The sequence below is a fragment of the Saimiri boliviensis genome, chromosome 2, assembly GCF_048565385.1.
Source record: "Saimiri boliviensis isolate mSaiBol1 chromosome 2, mSaiBol1.pri, whole genome shotgun sequence".
NCBI lineage: Eukaryota > Metazoa > Chordata > Mammalia > Primates > Cebidae > Saimiri > Saimiri boliviensis.
Window position 1 is genome coordinate 138,586,107 of NC_133450.1, and position 18,416 is coordinate 138,604,522.

An 18,416-nucleotide genomic window follows, 5' to 3' on the forward strand; every position below is an offset into this window, starting at 1 on the left:
CTACTCGGGAGGCTGAGGCAGGAGAATTGCTTGAACCCAGAAGGCAGAGGTTGCAGTAAGCCAAGATCATGCCACTGCACTCCAGCCTGGGCAACAGAGCGAGACTGTTTCAAAAAAAAAAAAAAGATTTTGCTCAAACAAATGTGCCCTAAGTTTCAAACCAATTCATTGAAAATCCGTACAAAGATGTTGATGGTAATGGGGCTTGAAATGAGTCAGCTTTTACGGCTTCTTCCTAGGCCTTTTCTCCAACCCAAACAATTGTTAAAGAGATTCTGATTTGATCCTGGAGCGTGTTTGTGTGGCTTGAGATTAAGCGCTCTAAGTCTTTTGGGAGGGGGGGCCTGACATGTGTCTAATAAGATCACGGAGCGTAAGTCAAGAGATTGACTTGGCACTCACTGCTAGATTTTAGATAAATGGAATTTCACTCAGAAAGGAGTTTAAAGTAATGTAAATGTTGGCCAATCTGGAAAATAAGAGAATTGTGAAATACGGCCAGGCACAGTGGCACATCTGTAATCCCAACACTGGAAAGGGGAGGCAGGAGGGTTGCTTGAAGCTAGGAGTTAAAGTGACCAGCCTGGGCAACCCAGTGAGACCCCATCTCTAAAATACGAACCCACATGTTGGCGTGCACCTGTAGTCCCAGCTCCTCAGGAGGCGGAGGTGGGAGGACCAGCTGAGGCCCGGTGGTCACGCTGTGGTTCCATCACTGCACTCCAGCCTGGGCGTCAGAGCCAGACTGCGTCTCAAAAAAAAAAAAAAGTCCGATAGTAGTGCATGTTAATTGACTTAATATTAGTGTCAACTTCGGTACACAATCCCCTGCTGCTAAATTTGGCAAAAGGAAAAAAAAAGTGGCCGAGTGTGGTAGCTCATGCCTGTAATCTCAGCACTGTGGAAGGCTGAGGCAGGCGGATCACCTGAGGTCAAGAATTTGAGACCAGCCTGACCAAAATGGTGAAACTCCGTCTCTACTAAAAATACAAAAAATTAGCCAGGCGTGGTGGTGGGTGCCTATCATCCCAGCTGCTTGGGAGGCTGAGGCAGGAGAATCCCTTGAACCCACAGGGCGGACACTGCAGTGAGCCGATACCGTGCCATTGCACTCCAGCCTGGGCAACAAGAGCAAAACTGTCTCAAAAAAAAAAAGAGTGAAGACTGTGCGCGGGCGGTTTAAAAAATTCAGCTCTTAGGGCCAGGTGTGGTGGGTCACACCTGTAACCTCAGCCCTCTGGAGGCCAAGGCAGGCGGACCACCTGAGGTTGGGAGTTCAAGACCAATCTGGCCAACATGGTGAAACCTTGTATCTACTAAAAACACAAAATTTAGCCCGGCGTGGTGGCATGCACCTGTAATCCCAGCTACTCAGGAGGCTGAGGCAAGAGAATTGCTTGAACCTGGGGAAGCTGAGGTTGCAGTGAGCCGAGATTGTGCCACCGGACTCCAGCCTGGGCAACTGAGCAAGACTCTATCTCGCCAAAAAAAAAAAAAAAAAAAAAGGCAATTCAGCTCATTCTCTCAAGCATGCTCTGCCTGTGTCCTTCATTCAACAAGTGTTTTCCTCACCTTGCTCCATGCCAGACGGCCTGGCCACCAGCAGGAAGACTAGAATGAACCAAACGACCTGCCTCGGGGAGGTGTCTATCCTAAAAAGGCAGCCGACTAACCTAAAATAAAATAAAATAAAATAAAATAAAATAAAGGCAGCCGACTACGAACAAATTCAAGTGCACCTTAGTTCCAAAGAAAAAGCAAAGTGGGGGCCGGGTGCGGTGGCTCACGCCTGTGATCCAAGCACGTTGGAGGCCAAGGCGGGCGGATCACCTGAGGTCAGGGTTCAAAGACCAGCCTGACCAACATGGTGAAACCCCGTCTTCAATAAATGAATGAATAAATAAATAAATAAATAAAAGGGGGGGAAAAAAAGAAAGAAAAAGCAAACTGGGAGGAGTGTGGCAGGAAGGCTTGCGGACTGGGGTTACAGAGGCCGAGGCGGCAGTGAGGAAGAACCAGGCCTCGGCTTCCAGAACACCAGACCTGGAGGGCTAGCTGGTGGCAGTTTCTCGAATGTCCTTGGGCTACACAGTCTCTGTTGTAGCAGGCCTGGCTTCACTGCAGTCTTCAGCAGCTCACCCCCAGGCCTGACGCCGGCGGCACAGGAGCTGTGTTCCCTGCACCATGAATGTCGGGGGTGGGCGGTGTGCTGCCGGGAGCTCTTCTGCCCCAAGTGTGGTGACAGCAGGATGCTTCTAACAAAATCCACTGTCAGGACACCACCGTCCTCTGGCTCCAGCCCTCCAATCCCGCCAGGGGGGCGGCAAGCTGACACTTCCCACGTGGGCAAAGTCCAGCAGCCCCCACTGTTGGAGCACGTGCTGTAAAGGCACCAGGTCTTACAGAACACCAGTAGCCAGAGTACAGTAAGAGTCTGGGAAACGAGAGTAACGCTTCCAAGTTTTACTTCCTGAAAATATCCACTCCCTCTGCCATCTGTCCTGCAAAGAGGCCAGGCTTCTCAGCTACTTACTCAAAAGCATGAGCAGAGACTGTTCTCCTGACAAATGATGCCACACAGCTCTGTGCAGTCCACGACTCAGGTGTGCAGGGAGCCACCCCGGACTATGGCAGCACTGGAACCGGCCAAGGCAGCCCATGCAGGTTCCCAGGCCCCAACCCCCCACCACCCCTTGGAGCCTCCAGGGTTTCTTTTTTTTTTTTTTTTTTTTTTTTTTGAGACAGAGTTTCGCTCTTCTTACCCAGGCTGGAGTGCAATGGCGCTATCTCGACTCACTGCAACCTCCGCCTCCTGGGTTCAGGCAATTCTCCTGCCTCAGCCCCCTGAGTAGCTGGGATTACAGGCATGCACCACCATGCCCAGCTAATTTTTGTATTTTTAGTAGAGACGGGGTTTCACCTTGTTGACCAGGATGGTCTCGATCTCTCGACCTCGTGATCCACCCGCCTCGACCTCCCAAAGTGCTGGGATTACAGGCGTGAGCCACCGCGCCCGGCAGCCTCCAGGGTTTCTATGGACATCTGAGAACCACGTTACAACTTTTAACTTGTACAAGTTTTTACACCACACGAAAAGTTACCCTGTAGCAGCTCCTCCCTAAGCCCTGCGGCCTTCCAGGGCTCCAGAAACACCATCTGCGGCCACTCCTGGGCATGGGGACGCTCCAACCCGGAAAGCACCTGCAGGCTTTGCTGCGCTTACCGCTTCCCCGTCACTCCACCCTGTACACGCTGCACCATCTCTGAAATCAGCACATCCGCAGGGGAAGAACAGGCTTCACAATACTGGGTTAGAGCGGATGACTCTCAGGAAGATCCACTCTGGAAAAGCTGCCCATTCAGACGGTCTTTAAGACCACTCCTCCCCAGGCGAGAAGGAAAACACGGTGCTAAGAAAAATGCCAGCTCTTTATTACCAGGGAGGCGGGCGTGCACGCGCAGACCGGGCTCCTCGGAGCAGGCTGGGCCTGCCTCATCCCGTCTTGTCAGTGAGTCCTGGTTCCCTGCACAGGAACCCGGCGGCCTCTGGGAGGCTCGGATAGGCTGGCTTTGGCTGTTTCCCCGCTCAGGGCCGGCTCCTCTCAAGGACCCTGCAGGACTGCACGTGCCAAGAGCCCGACGAGGGGGACCCGGCCGACCCGGCCTCCTGATGGCAGCCACGCCCCGGCACTGGGCACCTCACCAGCTTCCCGGCTTGCGGTGGTCACGGAGCGCACTGACCCCACTGACTGGCACGTTCAGTCCCGAAGGAACGCAAACGGTGTGGGCACGCCAGCGACAGCGTGCAGTTTCCACAGCCAGCTTCTTACACTCAATTTGCGTTCAAACTAACACGCCTCGGAAAGGGCTCTGGCGGCAGCTCCTGGGTCCGTCCGGCCAGGCGGCGGCTCTACCGGAAGAGCCGGTACATCCTGGGCAGGCGCCCATCCTTGCTGGACAGGGCGGTCTGGATGTGCTCGTAAGTGGGCAGGTCGGTCAGGTCACCCAGGGCGGCCACTGCCGGCTTCCCTCGGAGCATCTTAGAAGCAACTCTCTTCACATCTTCCGGCTTCACGTTGCCTAGTGCAGAGGCAAACGTGCGTCAGACAAACGTGCCACAGCCTCCACGCCAAGGCGACGTCACTAAATGCATGGGGGGGCTGATCTGCGCCACCCACTCACGCTGCACTGCTTCTGGGGGCTCCTGGGCCCAAAGGCAGTCACTGGCTGTGACCAAGGGTGTGCCCAGAAGGGAGAGCTCACTAAATGAGGACGTGGCAATGATTTAAAACAATTTTTGGCCGGGTGTGGTGGCTCACACCTGTAATCCCAGCACTTTGGGAGGCTGAGGAGGACAGATCACGAGGTTAGGAGTTCAAGACCATCCTGGCCAACATGGTGAAACCCTGCCTCTACTAAAAATACAAAATATTAGCCAGGCACGATGGTGGGTGCCTGTAATCCCAGCTACTCGGGAGGTCGGGGCAGGAGAAGCTCTTGAACCTAGGAGGCAGAGGTTGCAGTAAACCAAGACTGCACCATTGCACTGCAGCCTGGGTGACAGTGCAAGACTGTCAACAACTAGGAGAAAAACGATTTTTCAATGCAGGATGCACCCACCCAAGAGGAGTTTTTTTTTTTTGTTTTTTTTTTTTTGAGACGGAGTTTCGCTCGTTACCCAGGCTGGAGTGCAATGGCGCAATCTCGGCTCACCGCAACCTCCGCCTCCCGGGTTCAGGCAATTCTCCTGCCTCAGCCTCCTGAGTAGCTGGGATTACAGGCATGTGCCACCATGCCCAGCTAATTGCTTTGTATTTTTAGTAGAGACGGGGTTTCATCATGTTGACCAGGACGGTCTCGATCTCTTTTTTTTTTTTTTTTTTTTTTCGAGACGGAGTTTCGCTCTTGTTACCCAGGCTGGAGTGCAATGGCGTGATCTCGGCTCACCGCAACCTCCGCCTCCTGGGTTCAAGCAATTCTCCTGCCCCAGCCTCCTGAGTAGCTGGGATTACAGGCACGCACCACCATGCCCAGCTAATTTTTTGTATTTTTAGTAGAGACGGGGTTTCACCATGTTGACCAGGATGGTCTCGATCTCTCGACCTTGTGATCCACCCGCCTCGGCCTCCCAAAGTGCTGGGATTACAGGCTTGAGCCACCGCGCCCGGCCCCTCGATCTCTTAACCTTGTGATCCACCTGCCTCGGCCTCCCAAAGTGCTGGAATTACAGGCGTGAGCCACCGCGCCCGGCCCAAGAAGAGTTATATTCAGAGAAGAACGAACTCCTTGTCTCGTGAGTTAACTTGACAATGGGTCTGCAGAAAAAACCCCAAGCCCCAAGGGGTGCATGGAAAGAAGGTGGAGTCAGACAGAGGGGGACGGAGGGCTGCACCCAGGAACCCCAGGACAGGAGTGATGGGGACCAGGTGGGTCTGTTTTCTGCGCACTCGCTGGAGGGTCTCAGTAGGGGCTCCTGAGTGGGAAGGTCAAGGACCCATGGTCGGGGGGCGAGGGCCTGTCCCCCACAGGACTCCACCCTGGCCAGGAAATGCCCACGGATGACACCATATGCCCGAGCCACCCCAACTTAAGCAGCTTGTGCCGGGGTTTGAGCCTGGGGCCCAGGAGAGTCCCGTGCACACACGACTTGGCACACAGCGTGAGAAGTTCAGACCTCCCAAAGTCACTCCTAAGAAACGTGGAGCCGAGACTCCTGCCACAGCCACCATGGCACAGTGCCATTCCAAGCCTCGGCTGCTCCTCACACAACATGGCAGTGCTCTACCGAGCCCATTCACCCACTAACCTGAGCCCTCTTTAGCAACTCAGGGCAGTACCGACAGACCCTCCAGGGGCACAAAGAGCGGGCTCACCTGCCAAGGCGCCCACAGGTACACAGCGGGGCCACGAAGTGAGATCAGATCTGCAACCCCACAGCCTGCCCTTGGCTGCCCTGGTCACCCCTGGTGAGGACGAAAGGCAGAGGCCCTGGCGTCCGGGTGTGGTGGACACAGCACGGGCCCACCACTGCCTGCAGAAGCGCGGGACGGCCCCTGAGCCTGGCCGAGGCCCGCGGCAGACCCACACTGCCCCTCGGTACTCACGGATGAGCGTGCACAGCTCGTGCGGCAGCTTCCTGGAGCGAGTGGCCAGCACCTGCCTCCCCACGTCCTCGAAGATCACGGGCCTGGACTCCAGGTTCATCATCAGCATGGACATGAGCTGCGTCTTGGCTCGCTCCAGCTCCACCTGGGGCCAGGGTCAGGTGAGGCGGGCGCACATCCATCGCCTGCTGCCTTCCCTCCCTACTCGCGCGATGGCAAAAGGCCATCTCCCTGCCCAAAGCTGAAAGGAAGAAAGGGAAGGGCCTTCCTCCAGGTACCGGGTCCCAGGCCCAAGTCACAAGCAACCCTGCCGGTGTCCCTTCAGGTTTTCTAGGGAAGGGCTGTGCTGCATGTTACCAGGCTTCTACCACAATCGAAGTAAGGGAGAAATGTGCCTCTTGAGTTTCTTCTCACTGCGTGACACGCAGCAGGAGAGGGTACACAGTAAACTCCTAGACCCCAAAGTGGCCACACGGCAAAGTCGAGGGAAAATAAATGAAACGGTTTCTGGGGCTTCCCCAGACGCCCTGGTGCAGGGCCCAGACAGCTGAGTTTAGCAACGCCCCTGAGAGGTTCTCGGGGAGAGGAGGGCCCAGGCAGGGGTGCTGAGAATGACATGCTGGCAGATCCAGGAGCCAGCACGCTGAAACAAACGCCAAACCTGACAGGCCTCGGAGGTTCTACATTTTTTAATAGACATGGGATCTTGCCATGTTGCCCAGGCCAGTCTTGAACTCCTAGGCTTGAGTGATCCCCCACCTTGGTCTGCCAAAGGGCTGCACCTGGCCTCTCTACCGTTTTTTTAAGTAATTTTTTTTTTCTAAGTAAAATAATTTTAATTTAGACAGGTCTTTTTCAACTTCAGGAAAATACATGAAGATATTTATTTCAAATAAATATTTCTTTTTTTTTTTTTTTTTGAGACGGAGTTTTGCTCTTGTTACCCAGGCTGGAGTGCAATGGCGCGATCTCGGCTCACTGCAACCTCCGCCTCCCGGGCTCAGGCAATTCTCCTGCCTCAGCCTCCTATGTAGCTGGGATTACAGGCACGCGCCACCACGCCCAGCTAGTTTTTTGTATTTTTAGTAGAGACGGGGTTTCACCATGTTGACCAGGATGGTCTCGATCTGTTGACCTCGTGATCCACCTGCCTCGGCCTCCCAAAGTGCTGGGATTACAGGCTTGAGCCACCGCGCCCGGCTTTCAAATAAATATTTCAATATTTATTTCACAGTAGTGGAGAGAACTGTTTCTAGCAGTGCACTAGTGCAACTGAAGAGTAATTTTAAACACAATTTTATTTCTTGAATAACACTTCTTTTCCTGAGAGGCCGAGGTAGGTGGATCACCTGAAGTCAGAAGTTCGAGACCAGCCTGGCCAACAAGGTGAAACCCCATCTCTACTAAAAATACAAAAATTAGCCACGTGTGGTGGCAGGTGCCTGTAATCCCAGCTACTTGGGAGGCTGAGGTAGGAGAATCACCTGAATCCAGGAGGCGGAGGCTGTAGTAAGCTGAGACGGCACCACTGCACTCCAGCCTAGGCAACAGAGCAAATCTCCACCTCAGGGGGAAAAAATAAATTAGCTAGAGGTGGTGACACACACCTGTAATCCCAGCTACTCAGGAGGCTGAGGTAGGAGAATTACCTGAACCTGGGAGGCGGAGGTTGCAGTGAGCGGAGATCGCGCCACTGCACTCCAGCCTGGAAGACAAAGTAAGACTGTCCCCCCCCAAAAAAAAAAAAACTTACTTATCTGTACCAAACAAGTTTTCCAAACATATAAAACATCAAAAACTAACCTGAAAACAATTAGTAAACAGGCAGGCACAGTGGCTCACGCCTGTAATCCCAGCACCTTGGGAGGTTGAGGTTGGCAGATCACCTGAGGTCAGGAGTTCCAGACCAGCCTGGCCAACAAGGTGAAACCCCATCTCTACTAAAAATACAAAAATTAGCTGGGTCTGGTGGTGGGTGCCTGTAATCCCAGCTACTCAAGGTGCTCAGGCAGGAGAATCGTTTGAACCTGGGAGGCGGAGGCTGCATGAGCCTAGATCAAGCTACTGCACTCCAGCCTCAGCGAGAGAGCAAGACGTTATCTCAAAAAAAAAAAAAAAAAAAAAACAAAGAAAAAGAAAAGAATTGGCAAACACACACAGTTTCTAACTTAAAATGGAGCCAAGGAAAGGCTGGAGACACCCAGCACTGCAGCTCACCTGTGGCAGCTGCTTCCCCGCCCCACAGTCACTTCGAAGGGGCGGCTGAGGAGGACCCCACACTCCTCTAGCTTTTCCTTAGCAAAGCCGAAAGGGTCACGTGGTCGGTCCCATGACTCACACAGTGGCTCAGAGGAAGAGGAAGGGGACCCAGCGCTGGGGGAGGGCACTGGTCTGTTTTCAGGGAAGAACAGCCCCAGTGGGCTCCCGGGTGGAGCAGCTCAGCCCTAGGCTGGGCTTCCTTGGCCGCCCTGCCCTGCCGGGACCTTGGCCCTGAAGCTCGGGGACCAGGCCCACAGGTAGCCACTCCTACGACGCGGCTGTCTCCTGTCAGACACCATGGGCATGCCTGGGGCCGGCGCCACACCTCACCTACCTCGTCCACCGTTCCGCCCATTAAAATAAACTCCTTTGTGATGATTTCTACCATCTCTCGAACCTGCGAAGAAGGGCAAAACGGAGAGTGTGGCCCGCTGACCCGTTAGGCCAGGGACGCCCAGGTCGGGAAGGGCAGCCGCTTGGAGGACGTGGCAGGCGGAGCCCTCACCTGTCTCGGGTCAGCACTGGCATGGATGCACAGGAGGCCAGTGTCCTCGTAGCTGTGGTGATAGGAGGTCGCGTTATACATCCAGTGGTGCCTGGAGGACATTAAGGGTCACGAGAGGTTAAAAAGGGCTCGCCAAGCCGGGCGCGGTGGCTCAAGCCTGTAATCCCAGCACTTTGGGAGGCCGAGGCGGGTGGATCACAAGGTCGAGAGATCCGAGATCAACCTGGTCAACATGGTGAAACCCCGTCTCTACTAAAACATACAAAAAATTAGCTGGGCATGGTGGCGCGTGCCTATAATCCCAGCTACCCAGGAGGCTGAGGCAGGAGAATTGCCTGAACCCAGGAGGCGGAGGTTGCGGTGAGCCGAGATCGCGCCATTGCACTCCAGCCTGGGTAACAAGAGCGAAACTCCGTCTCAGGAAAAAAAAAAAAAAAAAAAAAGGGCTCGCCAGTATCAGGTCACAGGAAACTGGAGAATCATCAAAGGCGGCCTCGCGGTTCAAACACACGCCTGGCCTGGCCTGAGGGTACAGAAGAGCAACCAACCTGTTGAGCACGTTAAGGTAGAGCCTGGAGAACATGCCCTTGCCGGGCCCGCCAGCTGAGAAGGAGCCGCCTCCCCCCATCATCATGTTCAGCACAGCGAAAGGGATGAAGTCCTCCTCCTGCAGGACGGAGGAAAGAGCTGAGCAGCCCACACCGCGTCAGGAGCACCGTCAGACCCCAGGGACGAGGGAGAGCCGGCTGAGCAGCCCACACCGCGTCAGGAGCACCGTCAGACCCCAGGGACGAGGGAGAGCCGGCTGAGCAGCCCACACCGCGTCAGGAGCACCGTCAGACCCAGCTCTAAGACTCACCAGGAAGGAGCAGCTCTCCAGTCCGACCATGATGTGTGTAAGCTCAGGGACTGGGGTCGGCCCCAGGCTGATGTTGGACATGTCCCTTTCCACCTGTAACCAAGAAAACAAGCAAGCATCGCCACGTGAGAAACAGCGAGGATGCGCAAACCCCAGATCAGGTCATGTTCAGAGCGATTACACAGGAATCCAATGCCAGCCGGGCACGGCGGCTCACGCCTACAATCCTAGCACTTTGGGAAGTCACAGTGGGCAGATCACTTGAATCCAGGAGTTCAAGATCAGACTAGGCAACATGGCGTAACTATTTCTACCAAAAATACAAAAGTTAGCTAAGCATGGTGGCACACACCTGCAGTCTCAGCTACTCGAAGAGGTTGAGGCAGGAGGCTCACTTGAGGCCGGGAGGCAGAGGCTGCAGTGAGCCAAGATCGCACCACTGCACTCCAGCCAAGGCAATACAGCGAGACCTGTCTCAAAAAAACTCCAGGCCGGGCGCGGTGGCTCAAGCCTGTAATCCCAGCACTTTGGGAGGCCGAGATGGGTGGATCACGAGGTCAAGAGATCGAGACCATCCTGGTCAACATGGTGAAACCCCGTCTCTACTAAAAATACAAAAAATTAGCTGGACGTGGTGGCGCGTGCCTGTAATCCCAGCTACTCAGGAGGCTGAGGCAGGAGAATTGCCGGAACCCAGGAGGCGGAGGTTGCGGTGAGCGGAGATCGCGCCATTGCACTCCAGTCTGGGTAACGAGAGCGAAACTCCATCTCAAAAAAAAAAAAAACTCCAAATTAACTGAATGTGGTAATGTGCGCCTATAGTCCTAGCTACTCGGGAGGCTGAGATGGGTGGACTGCTTGAGCCCAGGAAGCTGAGGCTGCAGTCTGCTACAACAGCACCAATGTGCTCCAGCCTGGGTAACAGAGTGGGACCCATTTCAAAAAATAATAATAATAAAAAAATACCAAGCTGGGCCCAGTGGCTCACGCCTATAATCCCAGCACTTTGGGAGGCCAAGGCAGGCGGATCATGAGCTCAGAAGCTCAAGACCAGCCTGGCCAACATAGTGAAATCACGTCTTTACTAAAAATATAAAAATTAATCGGCTGTGGTGATGGGCACCTGTAATCCCAGCTACTCGGGAGGCGAAGGCAGGAGAATTGTTTGAAGCTGGTGGAGGTTTTAGTGAGCTGAGATCACACCACTGCACTCCAGCCTGGGTGACAGAGTGAGACTCCATCTCCAAAAAAAAAAAAAAAAAATGCAATGCAGGCCCTGCAGATCCACCCCCTTGAGGGAAGAACGGCACCCACCTTCTGCGGGGGTGGGGGGCACTGCACTTGGGCCCAGCGGCGAGCAAACACCCTCGGCAGGGGACACAGGCCATGCCCTGCTATGAACCGCAGTGCGTGGTCAGGCAAAGCCACAAGGCCAGTCCACCTCAGAATCGACACAAAGCACACCAGGACACGGGCCCAGGGACGCGTCTACCACCAGAGGCCGTGAGATGTTCCCGCCATATCACCTTGACAATCCCCCCAGTGTACTGGGCCACGGATCTGTCGACATCCACGGCCTCCACGCTGCCCCAGGCCGGCTGGACCCCCAGGAGGTACTTGTGGGCACACCCCACCAGCTGCTCGTGCTCCACACCCACGCCGGCCAGCACCATGCGGTCGGGGGTGTAGTAGTTCCTCAGGTAGGAATGCAGCACTTCTCGGCTCATCTTGGCTATGTTTTCTGCAGGGCAGAACCGGTGGAGGCCAACTGTGTTCTCCCTGTAAGCCGCCTGATGGGGACGAGACAGACACAGGTGACTGAGACAGCACGCCAGGCTTCCTCCGGCAAGTGGCACCGCCGCCCGCCCTGGCTGGGCCCTGGGAAAACCCTATGCAAGCTGGTATTTTAGTTACAGTTTGGCAACAGCGGCTGTGTATTTATAAAAACAGTAAAATCTGTCGAGAATAAAAATTCACAAAAACCGTAAGATTAACTGAAGTAAAACCTAGTTACTGTAAGAATTGGGAAATACAAACACTGCATAAATAGCAGACTCAGAAATCAAGAGTGGGCCAGGTGCGGTGGCTCATGCCTGTAATCCCAGCACTTTGGGAAGCTGAGGAGGGCGGATCACCTGAGGTCGGGAGGTTGGGAGTTCAAGACCAGCCTGACGAACAAGGAGAAACCCCGTCTCTACTAACAATACAAAATTAGCCAAACGCGGTGGCGGGTGCCTGTAATCCTAGCTACTCGGGAGGCTGAGGCAGGAGAATTGCTTGAGGCCAGGAGGCAGAGTTTGCAGTGAGCTGGGATTGCGCCACTGCACTCTAGCCCGGGCAACAAGAACGAAACTGTCTGAAACAACAAGAATGTTCTAAGCTGGGCGCAGTGGCCCATGCCTATAATCCCAGATACCTGGGAGGCAGAGGCGGCAGGATCACCTGAGCTGAGCCCAGGACTGCAAGACCAGTGCAGGCAATATGGAGAGATCTCAGCTCAAAAAACAAAAACTGCACTGTTCTGTGCACACCCATAACCTGCAAGGAGGCAAGCAGCCCCTCCCACCGCCCGGTGCCACTGATCGGGATGCGGGGGCATTCGCCAGTTTGATGTTTTACTTCGTGAATCATCTCGGTGAGGAGGGGCTCTGGGTCGGGCCGCATGTTCAGGTCCTCCAGCTCAAACTGGACCGCCATCCGCGTCATCTCCACCTCTTCATCTGCAAGAGAACCCAAAGATGAGGGCTCAGTCTGCACAGGCACAGATGACGAACACAGCAGTGACCCGGAGCCTGTGCGCTGGGCTGAGTGTTTGCTTGTTGGTGGCTGCTGGCAGTCACTCTGCCTTCATCTAGGGGCAGGCTGGGTGCTTGTATGAGTGAGGGGGGCTGCCATGGGGAGGAGGAGCTGGGGGGCCGGGGCCTAGGCCTCTCATCGCACCTCAGCCACAAGGCAACCACGTGGACCTGCTAAGCTCTGGCTTCCCTGCTGGTGAAAGGCACTGAGGACACTGACCTGTTCATCCCAGGTGCTGCTATGAGGACACAAGAGCAGACACTGAGGTGCTTAGAAAGAGAGGCACACGCCGGGGATGGTGGCTCACGCCTGTAATCCCAGCACTTTGGGAGGCTAAGGCAGGTGGATTACCTGAGGTCAAGAGTTCAAGACCAGCCTAGCCAACACTGTGAAACCCCATCTCTACTAAAAATACAAAAATCAGCTGGTAACCCCAGCACCCAACACCTGTCCGTGCTGTAACCCCAGCGCCCCTGACGTCTGTCCGTGCTGTAACCCCAGCGCCCCAACGTCTGTCTGTCCGTGCTGTAACCCCAGGGCCCCTGACGTCTGTCCGTGCTGTAACCCCGGCACCCCGACGTCTGTCCGTGATGTAACCCCAGCGCCCCTGATGTCTGTCCGTGCTGTAACCCCAGCACCCCGACATCTGTGCTGTAACCCCAGCGCCCCTGACGTCTGTCTGTGCCTCTGTTTCTTTTTGTCTTTTTTGGAGACACAGACTCACTCTGTCACTCAGGGTGGAATGCGATGGCGTGATCTCCGTTCACTGCAACCTCACTCCTGGGTTCAAGTGATTCTCCTGCCTCAGCCTCCTGAGTAGCTGGGACTAGAAGCAACCACGCCCAGTAAATTCTTTTATCTTTTTTGTTGAGACAGGGTTTCGCCACGTTGCCCAGGCTGGTCTCAAACTCCTGAGCTCAAGTGATCTACCTGCCCGAGTCTCCCAAAGTCCTGGGATTCCAGGTGAGCCACCGTGCCCAGCCCCAGCCCTGCTGCTCGGGGATCTCGCCATCACTCTGTGTTGGTCTAAAGCTCCAATAACAGAGCTCTTCCTCACAGCTGCAGCGCCTCCACAAACCTTTCTGGTCTTCCCTACATCCAGGCCCACCTCAAACGCCAGCAGCTGGGATCCACACCTGTTAGCCGGGGCTGCAGAACCACATCAGCCAGTAAGCCGACCACCGTGTCCAAGCCTTTACTGTCAGCAGACACAGCATACATGGTAGTGTCTCTAGAAGAAAAAACAAACCGGCAATGCCGGGTCCTGAGCTCACACTCCACTGAACAGGCCTGCCATGCCAGGGGGCACTTCCTACCCTTTTGTTGGGGACCAACAGACATTTTTCCCTGTCCCTTTTCCTGTCTTAAGGTGTAAATGCTTGGGAGGCAGGACTCACAGCTACACACAACTTCAGTCAAAATGGAGGCACTCCTGAAAGAGGTTTTTGTAACTGCAGTCTCTCTCAAAAGGTGAAGTGTTTCATCCCAGCCTCCCGTTTCCTGAACGAACCCCACTGGTCAGTGTGGAAACATGCCCGGGCTTGGATGGCTCAAGGGACAGCAATGGCTGGCTCGTATGGAGCTTCTGTCCTGATTTATTTATTTATTTATTTATTTATTTATTTATTTATTTTTTTTGAGACAGAGTTCCGCTCCTGTTACCCAGGCTGGAGTGCAATGGCACGATCTCGGCTCACCGCAACCTCCGCCTCCTGGGTTCAGGCAATTCTCCTGCCTCAGCCTCCTGAGTAGCTGGGATTACAGGCATGCGCCACCATGCCCAGCTAATTTTTTGTATTTTTAGTAGAGACGGGGTTTCACTATGTTGACCGCGATGGTCTCGATCTCTTGACCTCGTGATCCACCCGCCTCGGCCTCCCAAAGTGCTGGGATTACAGGCTTGAGCCACCGCGCCCGGCCCTGTCCTGATTTAATATCTGTTCACAGCATGAGACACTGCAGTCAGAAGCGCAGAGTCCGTGGAGCAGGCACGGAATCGTGGGGTGATCTGAGATCAAGTGTGATCAAGTGAGACCATGCAGAACAGACACAACAGCCACGAAGAAGAGGGAGCGTGGGAGGCAGGATGCGGTCACCACTGCCTCTGAAGAGACTTGGTTGGGCCTTTCACCCTGAAGAGGAGCCAGTCGCAGTGACCCCGGCCCACCTGGGGAGAATGGCAGGAGCAAAAGCCTGAGCTGAGGGCGAGGGGCTGGGTCTGAGTCAGGACACCGGCCACCTGGCCGGAGAAGGTGTTCATCTGGGAGGAGTAAAATGCAAGGCAAGAGTGGGAGGACCTCACACGCCAGGCAGGGGCGGCCGGGAGGCAGGGGTATCAAGAAGCCTTGTTTTAGAATGTATGTTATCTCCAAGCTAACTTAATTCTTAGCATTTAATGTGTTTTTTATTTCTTTTTTTGAGACAAAGTCTTGCTCTGTCACCAGGCTGGAGTACAGTGGCACAATCTTGGCTCACTGCAACCTCTGCCTCCTGGGTCCAAGCGATTCTTCCACCCGGCCTCCCGAGTAGCTGAGACCACAGGCGCATGCCACCACGCCTGGCTAATTTTTGTATTTTTAGTAGAGACGGGGTTTCACCATGTTGGCCAGAATGGTCTCCATCCCTTGACCTCGTGATCCCCCCGCCTCGGCCTCCCAAAGTGCTGGGATTACAGGAGTGAGCCACCATGCCCGGCCACATGTCTTTTGTGTGTAATTTTTTTAGCATTCAAACTTAAATAATCAACCATTTAAAAAATCTGTGACCTGTATCCACCCATCTCACATCGCCCATCGCTTTCTGAACAAGCTCCTCACCTGGCGTGCCAAGACCACTCCACCGTGCTCCAGGCAACACTGCCCTCCCTCCACCAAGCAGCCAGCACCTCCCTAGCTTGGAGCCTTGGCCCCTGCTATCTCCTGGTTGGGAATGCCTTTTGCCCACTGTGTCTAGCAAACTCCTTTGGAACCCGCCCAATCCTGCGTTTTCTATGATTCCCTTCCAACTCCAGAGCAACTCCAGCTGCTCATCCTCCTGGCTCCTACCACCCTTGGCTACTGGGTGCAGTACGTATGCAAGGCCCTGTGCTCTACCTGGGGACAGGGCCTGCTCTACATCCCTGACATACAGCCAACAGCCCAGATCAACGACGGGTGTGAAATGGATTCCTGGGGACTGTGCTTCTCTGTGAAGCGCTGCCCACCCAACTCTCCATCCAGGATGGGGCTCACTTCTCCCCATGAATCTCCACAGCCTCTCCGATGGGAGGGGCTCAGAGGGAATCTGACCAACGATGAGGTCAGTTCATACAGACACGAAGTCAATTCGTACGTAAAAGATGGTGTACCTTGATGTCTGGCAGTCACAAATACCCCCATGCTTTTCCAATGTAAGCAGAATTTCATCTTTGCTGTCAAATCGAGCAGTAGACTAGTAAAAATAAATAAGAAAACCTAGGTAAGCAATCCAGCCTGTCCCTAAAATATAATTATTTTTAAAATTTACTTTTGCTTTCAAAACACACAGAAAAATTCTTTTAACGTAAGTCTTCTATTAGCATTAATTTAGCAACTTAATAGTTTATTAAAATAACCATTAAAAGAAGAAAAACTTCAAACATCCTTCAAAAATAGAGTCTAAAAAATTACAAAACTGGACACTGACCGAAAATGCCAATTTTTCCAAAAAGTGAGCAATTCCACTAAGATATTTTGCTTCATATCTTGATCCTGAATTAATAAGAACTAGTAGTAAAAAGAAAATTGACAGGTTAAGTCAGATATTCAAAATAAGATTTATCAAGAGAAACATTTTAAAATTTCAATATGCTATGATCAGATTTAATTACACGAGTATGATTGTGCTGCTGACGGTTTCACAGGTGTATGTGTAAGTCAACATTGATGAAATCATACACTTTGTTTCCATTCAGGGTACAGCTCACAATGGACACTAACCCACTAACCAACAGTCCACTAAAGCTTGTGCATGTTCAAACAGCAGGGCACCCACAGCACCACAGTACTTACTTCCTACTGTACAAAACTGTCCAAACTTATTTTGAGATGCCACGCGAAGCCCATTATCCAATGTGGTGACTTTGGTTTCAAACTTTTCCTGTCCATCAACTGTAGCAAAAATAGGCTTGGGTACTCCAGGCAAGGGAGAAGAGAGGGGGATGTTGGGATAGGCACCACCACTACTGAACCGTCTGTGCGCAGGAGGCCCAAACCTGAAACAGAGAAAGCAGCCCAGTCACAGCAGGCTTGGGACCACAAACCGGCGATGCCCTCTCAGGTGAAGTTAGTTTTGTTTTGCCTGCGTTGAAAGTGAACATCTGCCTTTCTAAAGGACTTATTTCTACAGATTTTGGAAGACAGCAGAGGCTGACAACAGAGACAGGCTCATCCACGGGACCTGGAACAAGCTGATTCCACCCTTTGGGTCTTAGTTGCCTTCTCTGTAAAACAGGGCTTATTAACATCAACGCGCTCCAAAAGTGCAGTCTGTACACATAAAGCCCTCAACAGGATCCTTGAGGTCTTAGATAGAAACCACACCCCTTATTACCCTAGTCCAAAGGCGGGGTGTAACTTGGCCTCTGTCTCCCTCTCCACACTCATCTCCTGAACCCCCCAGAACCCTACAGGTCGTGGTCAACTGATTCTTCTGTCAATTCCTGGAACACATGTGACTCATCACCCCCAAACCATCTTCGCTGTTCGAGGCCTTGCCCTTTGCCCACGCCTACCCCTTCTTCCATTTCTTCATCTCTTCCCTTAAATGTCACCCTCAGAGAGGGCTCCCCTCATCAGTCTACTCTTTCCTGTTCTTTTCTTTTTTTTGAGACGGAGTCTCGCTCTGTTTCCAGGCTGGAAGTTCAGTGGCACGATCACAGCTCAATGAAACCTCCACCTCCCGGGTTCAAGCGATTCTCCCGCCTCAGCCTCCCGAGTAGCTGGGACTACAGGCGCGTACCACTACACCCAGATAATTTTTGTGTTTTTAGTAGAGACGGGATTTCACCATGTTGGCCAGGATGGTCTCGAACCCTTCATCTAGAGATCCGTCCGCCGCGGTGTCCCACAAGTGCAGGGATTACAGGCGTGAGCCATCGCTCTCGGCCTTTCCTGTTTTCTATCACCAAAGGCTGCTTCTTTAAGCCAAAGCATTTGCACGATTGCCGATATTTTGTTCACGCTCCTGGCTGTATCCATCTCCTGGGGGCAACACCTCCGCACCCCTGAAAAACCGCTCGTTGTGTGGGGAGGGGCGATGCCTGTACTGCCGGAAGAAAGTTCCAGCGTGGGGAAAGGCAGGCTCGGCCACTTGGGCAGGAGGAGCGGTGGGGACGGAAAAGGTCCTCAAACGTCAGGGATCAACAGACCAGCGGACAGAGCGCCGCAAACGAGAGTCTGGACTCTGGTGTCAGAACCCTGCGGTTCTAACAGAGCTGGGCCCCCGCCGGTTCAGCCTCCAGAGAGAGCACGCCGCAGGAGAAGCGAAGGGGCAGAGACGAGACAGGGCCTTGGACAAGGCCCGTCGGCCCGGGAGGTGAGGGAGGGAGAGGACCCGGTAGCCAGGAGAAGAGAGACAGATGGGACTGCGCGCCCGGGCTGGAGGCCCAAGACAGGGCAGGGTTCCCGTCGCCTCGGGGACGCCGACAGTGTCCCCAAGTGGAAGCCCGTTCGACGGACGCCGTGTCTTCTACGGAAACCAAAGACGAAGCGTCCGGGAAGACTCGAGCCGCCCCGGCCCCAGGCCGAAGCACGGCTCGCCTCTGGCTCACCTCAACCGCGAGCGGCCCCAAGAACCCGAGTCCCGCAGCAACCGCGACGCCGCCATCACCACAGCCGCCATGTTGAGTCTCCGCCCCCTGCTTCTGTCGTCACTT

At 53.9% G+C, this 18,416-nt stretch overlaps 1 protein-coding gene across 1 annotated transcript; it reads right to left on the reverse strand.

The window, feature by feature from the left end:
• Positions 1-3,411: 3,411 nt before the first annotated feature.
• PMPCA (peptidase, mitochondrial processing subunit alpha) lies at positions 3,412-18,399 on the reverse strand. Its single transcript, XM_039461269.2, has 13 exons — positions 18,312-18,399; positions 16,552-16,754; positions 16,187-16,266; positions 15,870-15,952; positions 13,660-13,754; positions 12,347-12,447; positions 11,254-11,517; positions 9,728-9,820; positions 9,417-9,535; positions 8,869-8,959; positions 8,698-8,760; positions 6,105-6,249; positions 3,412-4,080 (listed from the first exon to the last, which is right to left on the reverse strand). The coding sequence occupies exons 1-13, from the start codon at positions 18,380-18,382 to the stop codon at positions 3,911-3,913; spliced, it is 1,578 nt and encodes a 525-aa protein (XP_039317203.2). The 5' UTR covers positions 18,383-18,399; the 3' UTR covers positions 3,412-3,910.
• Between the last annotated feature and the right edge of the window lie 17 nt (positions 18,400-18,416).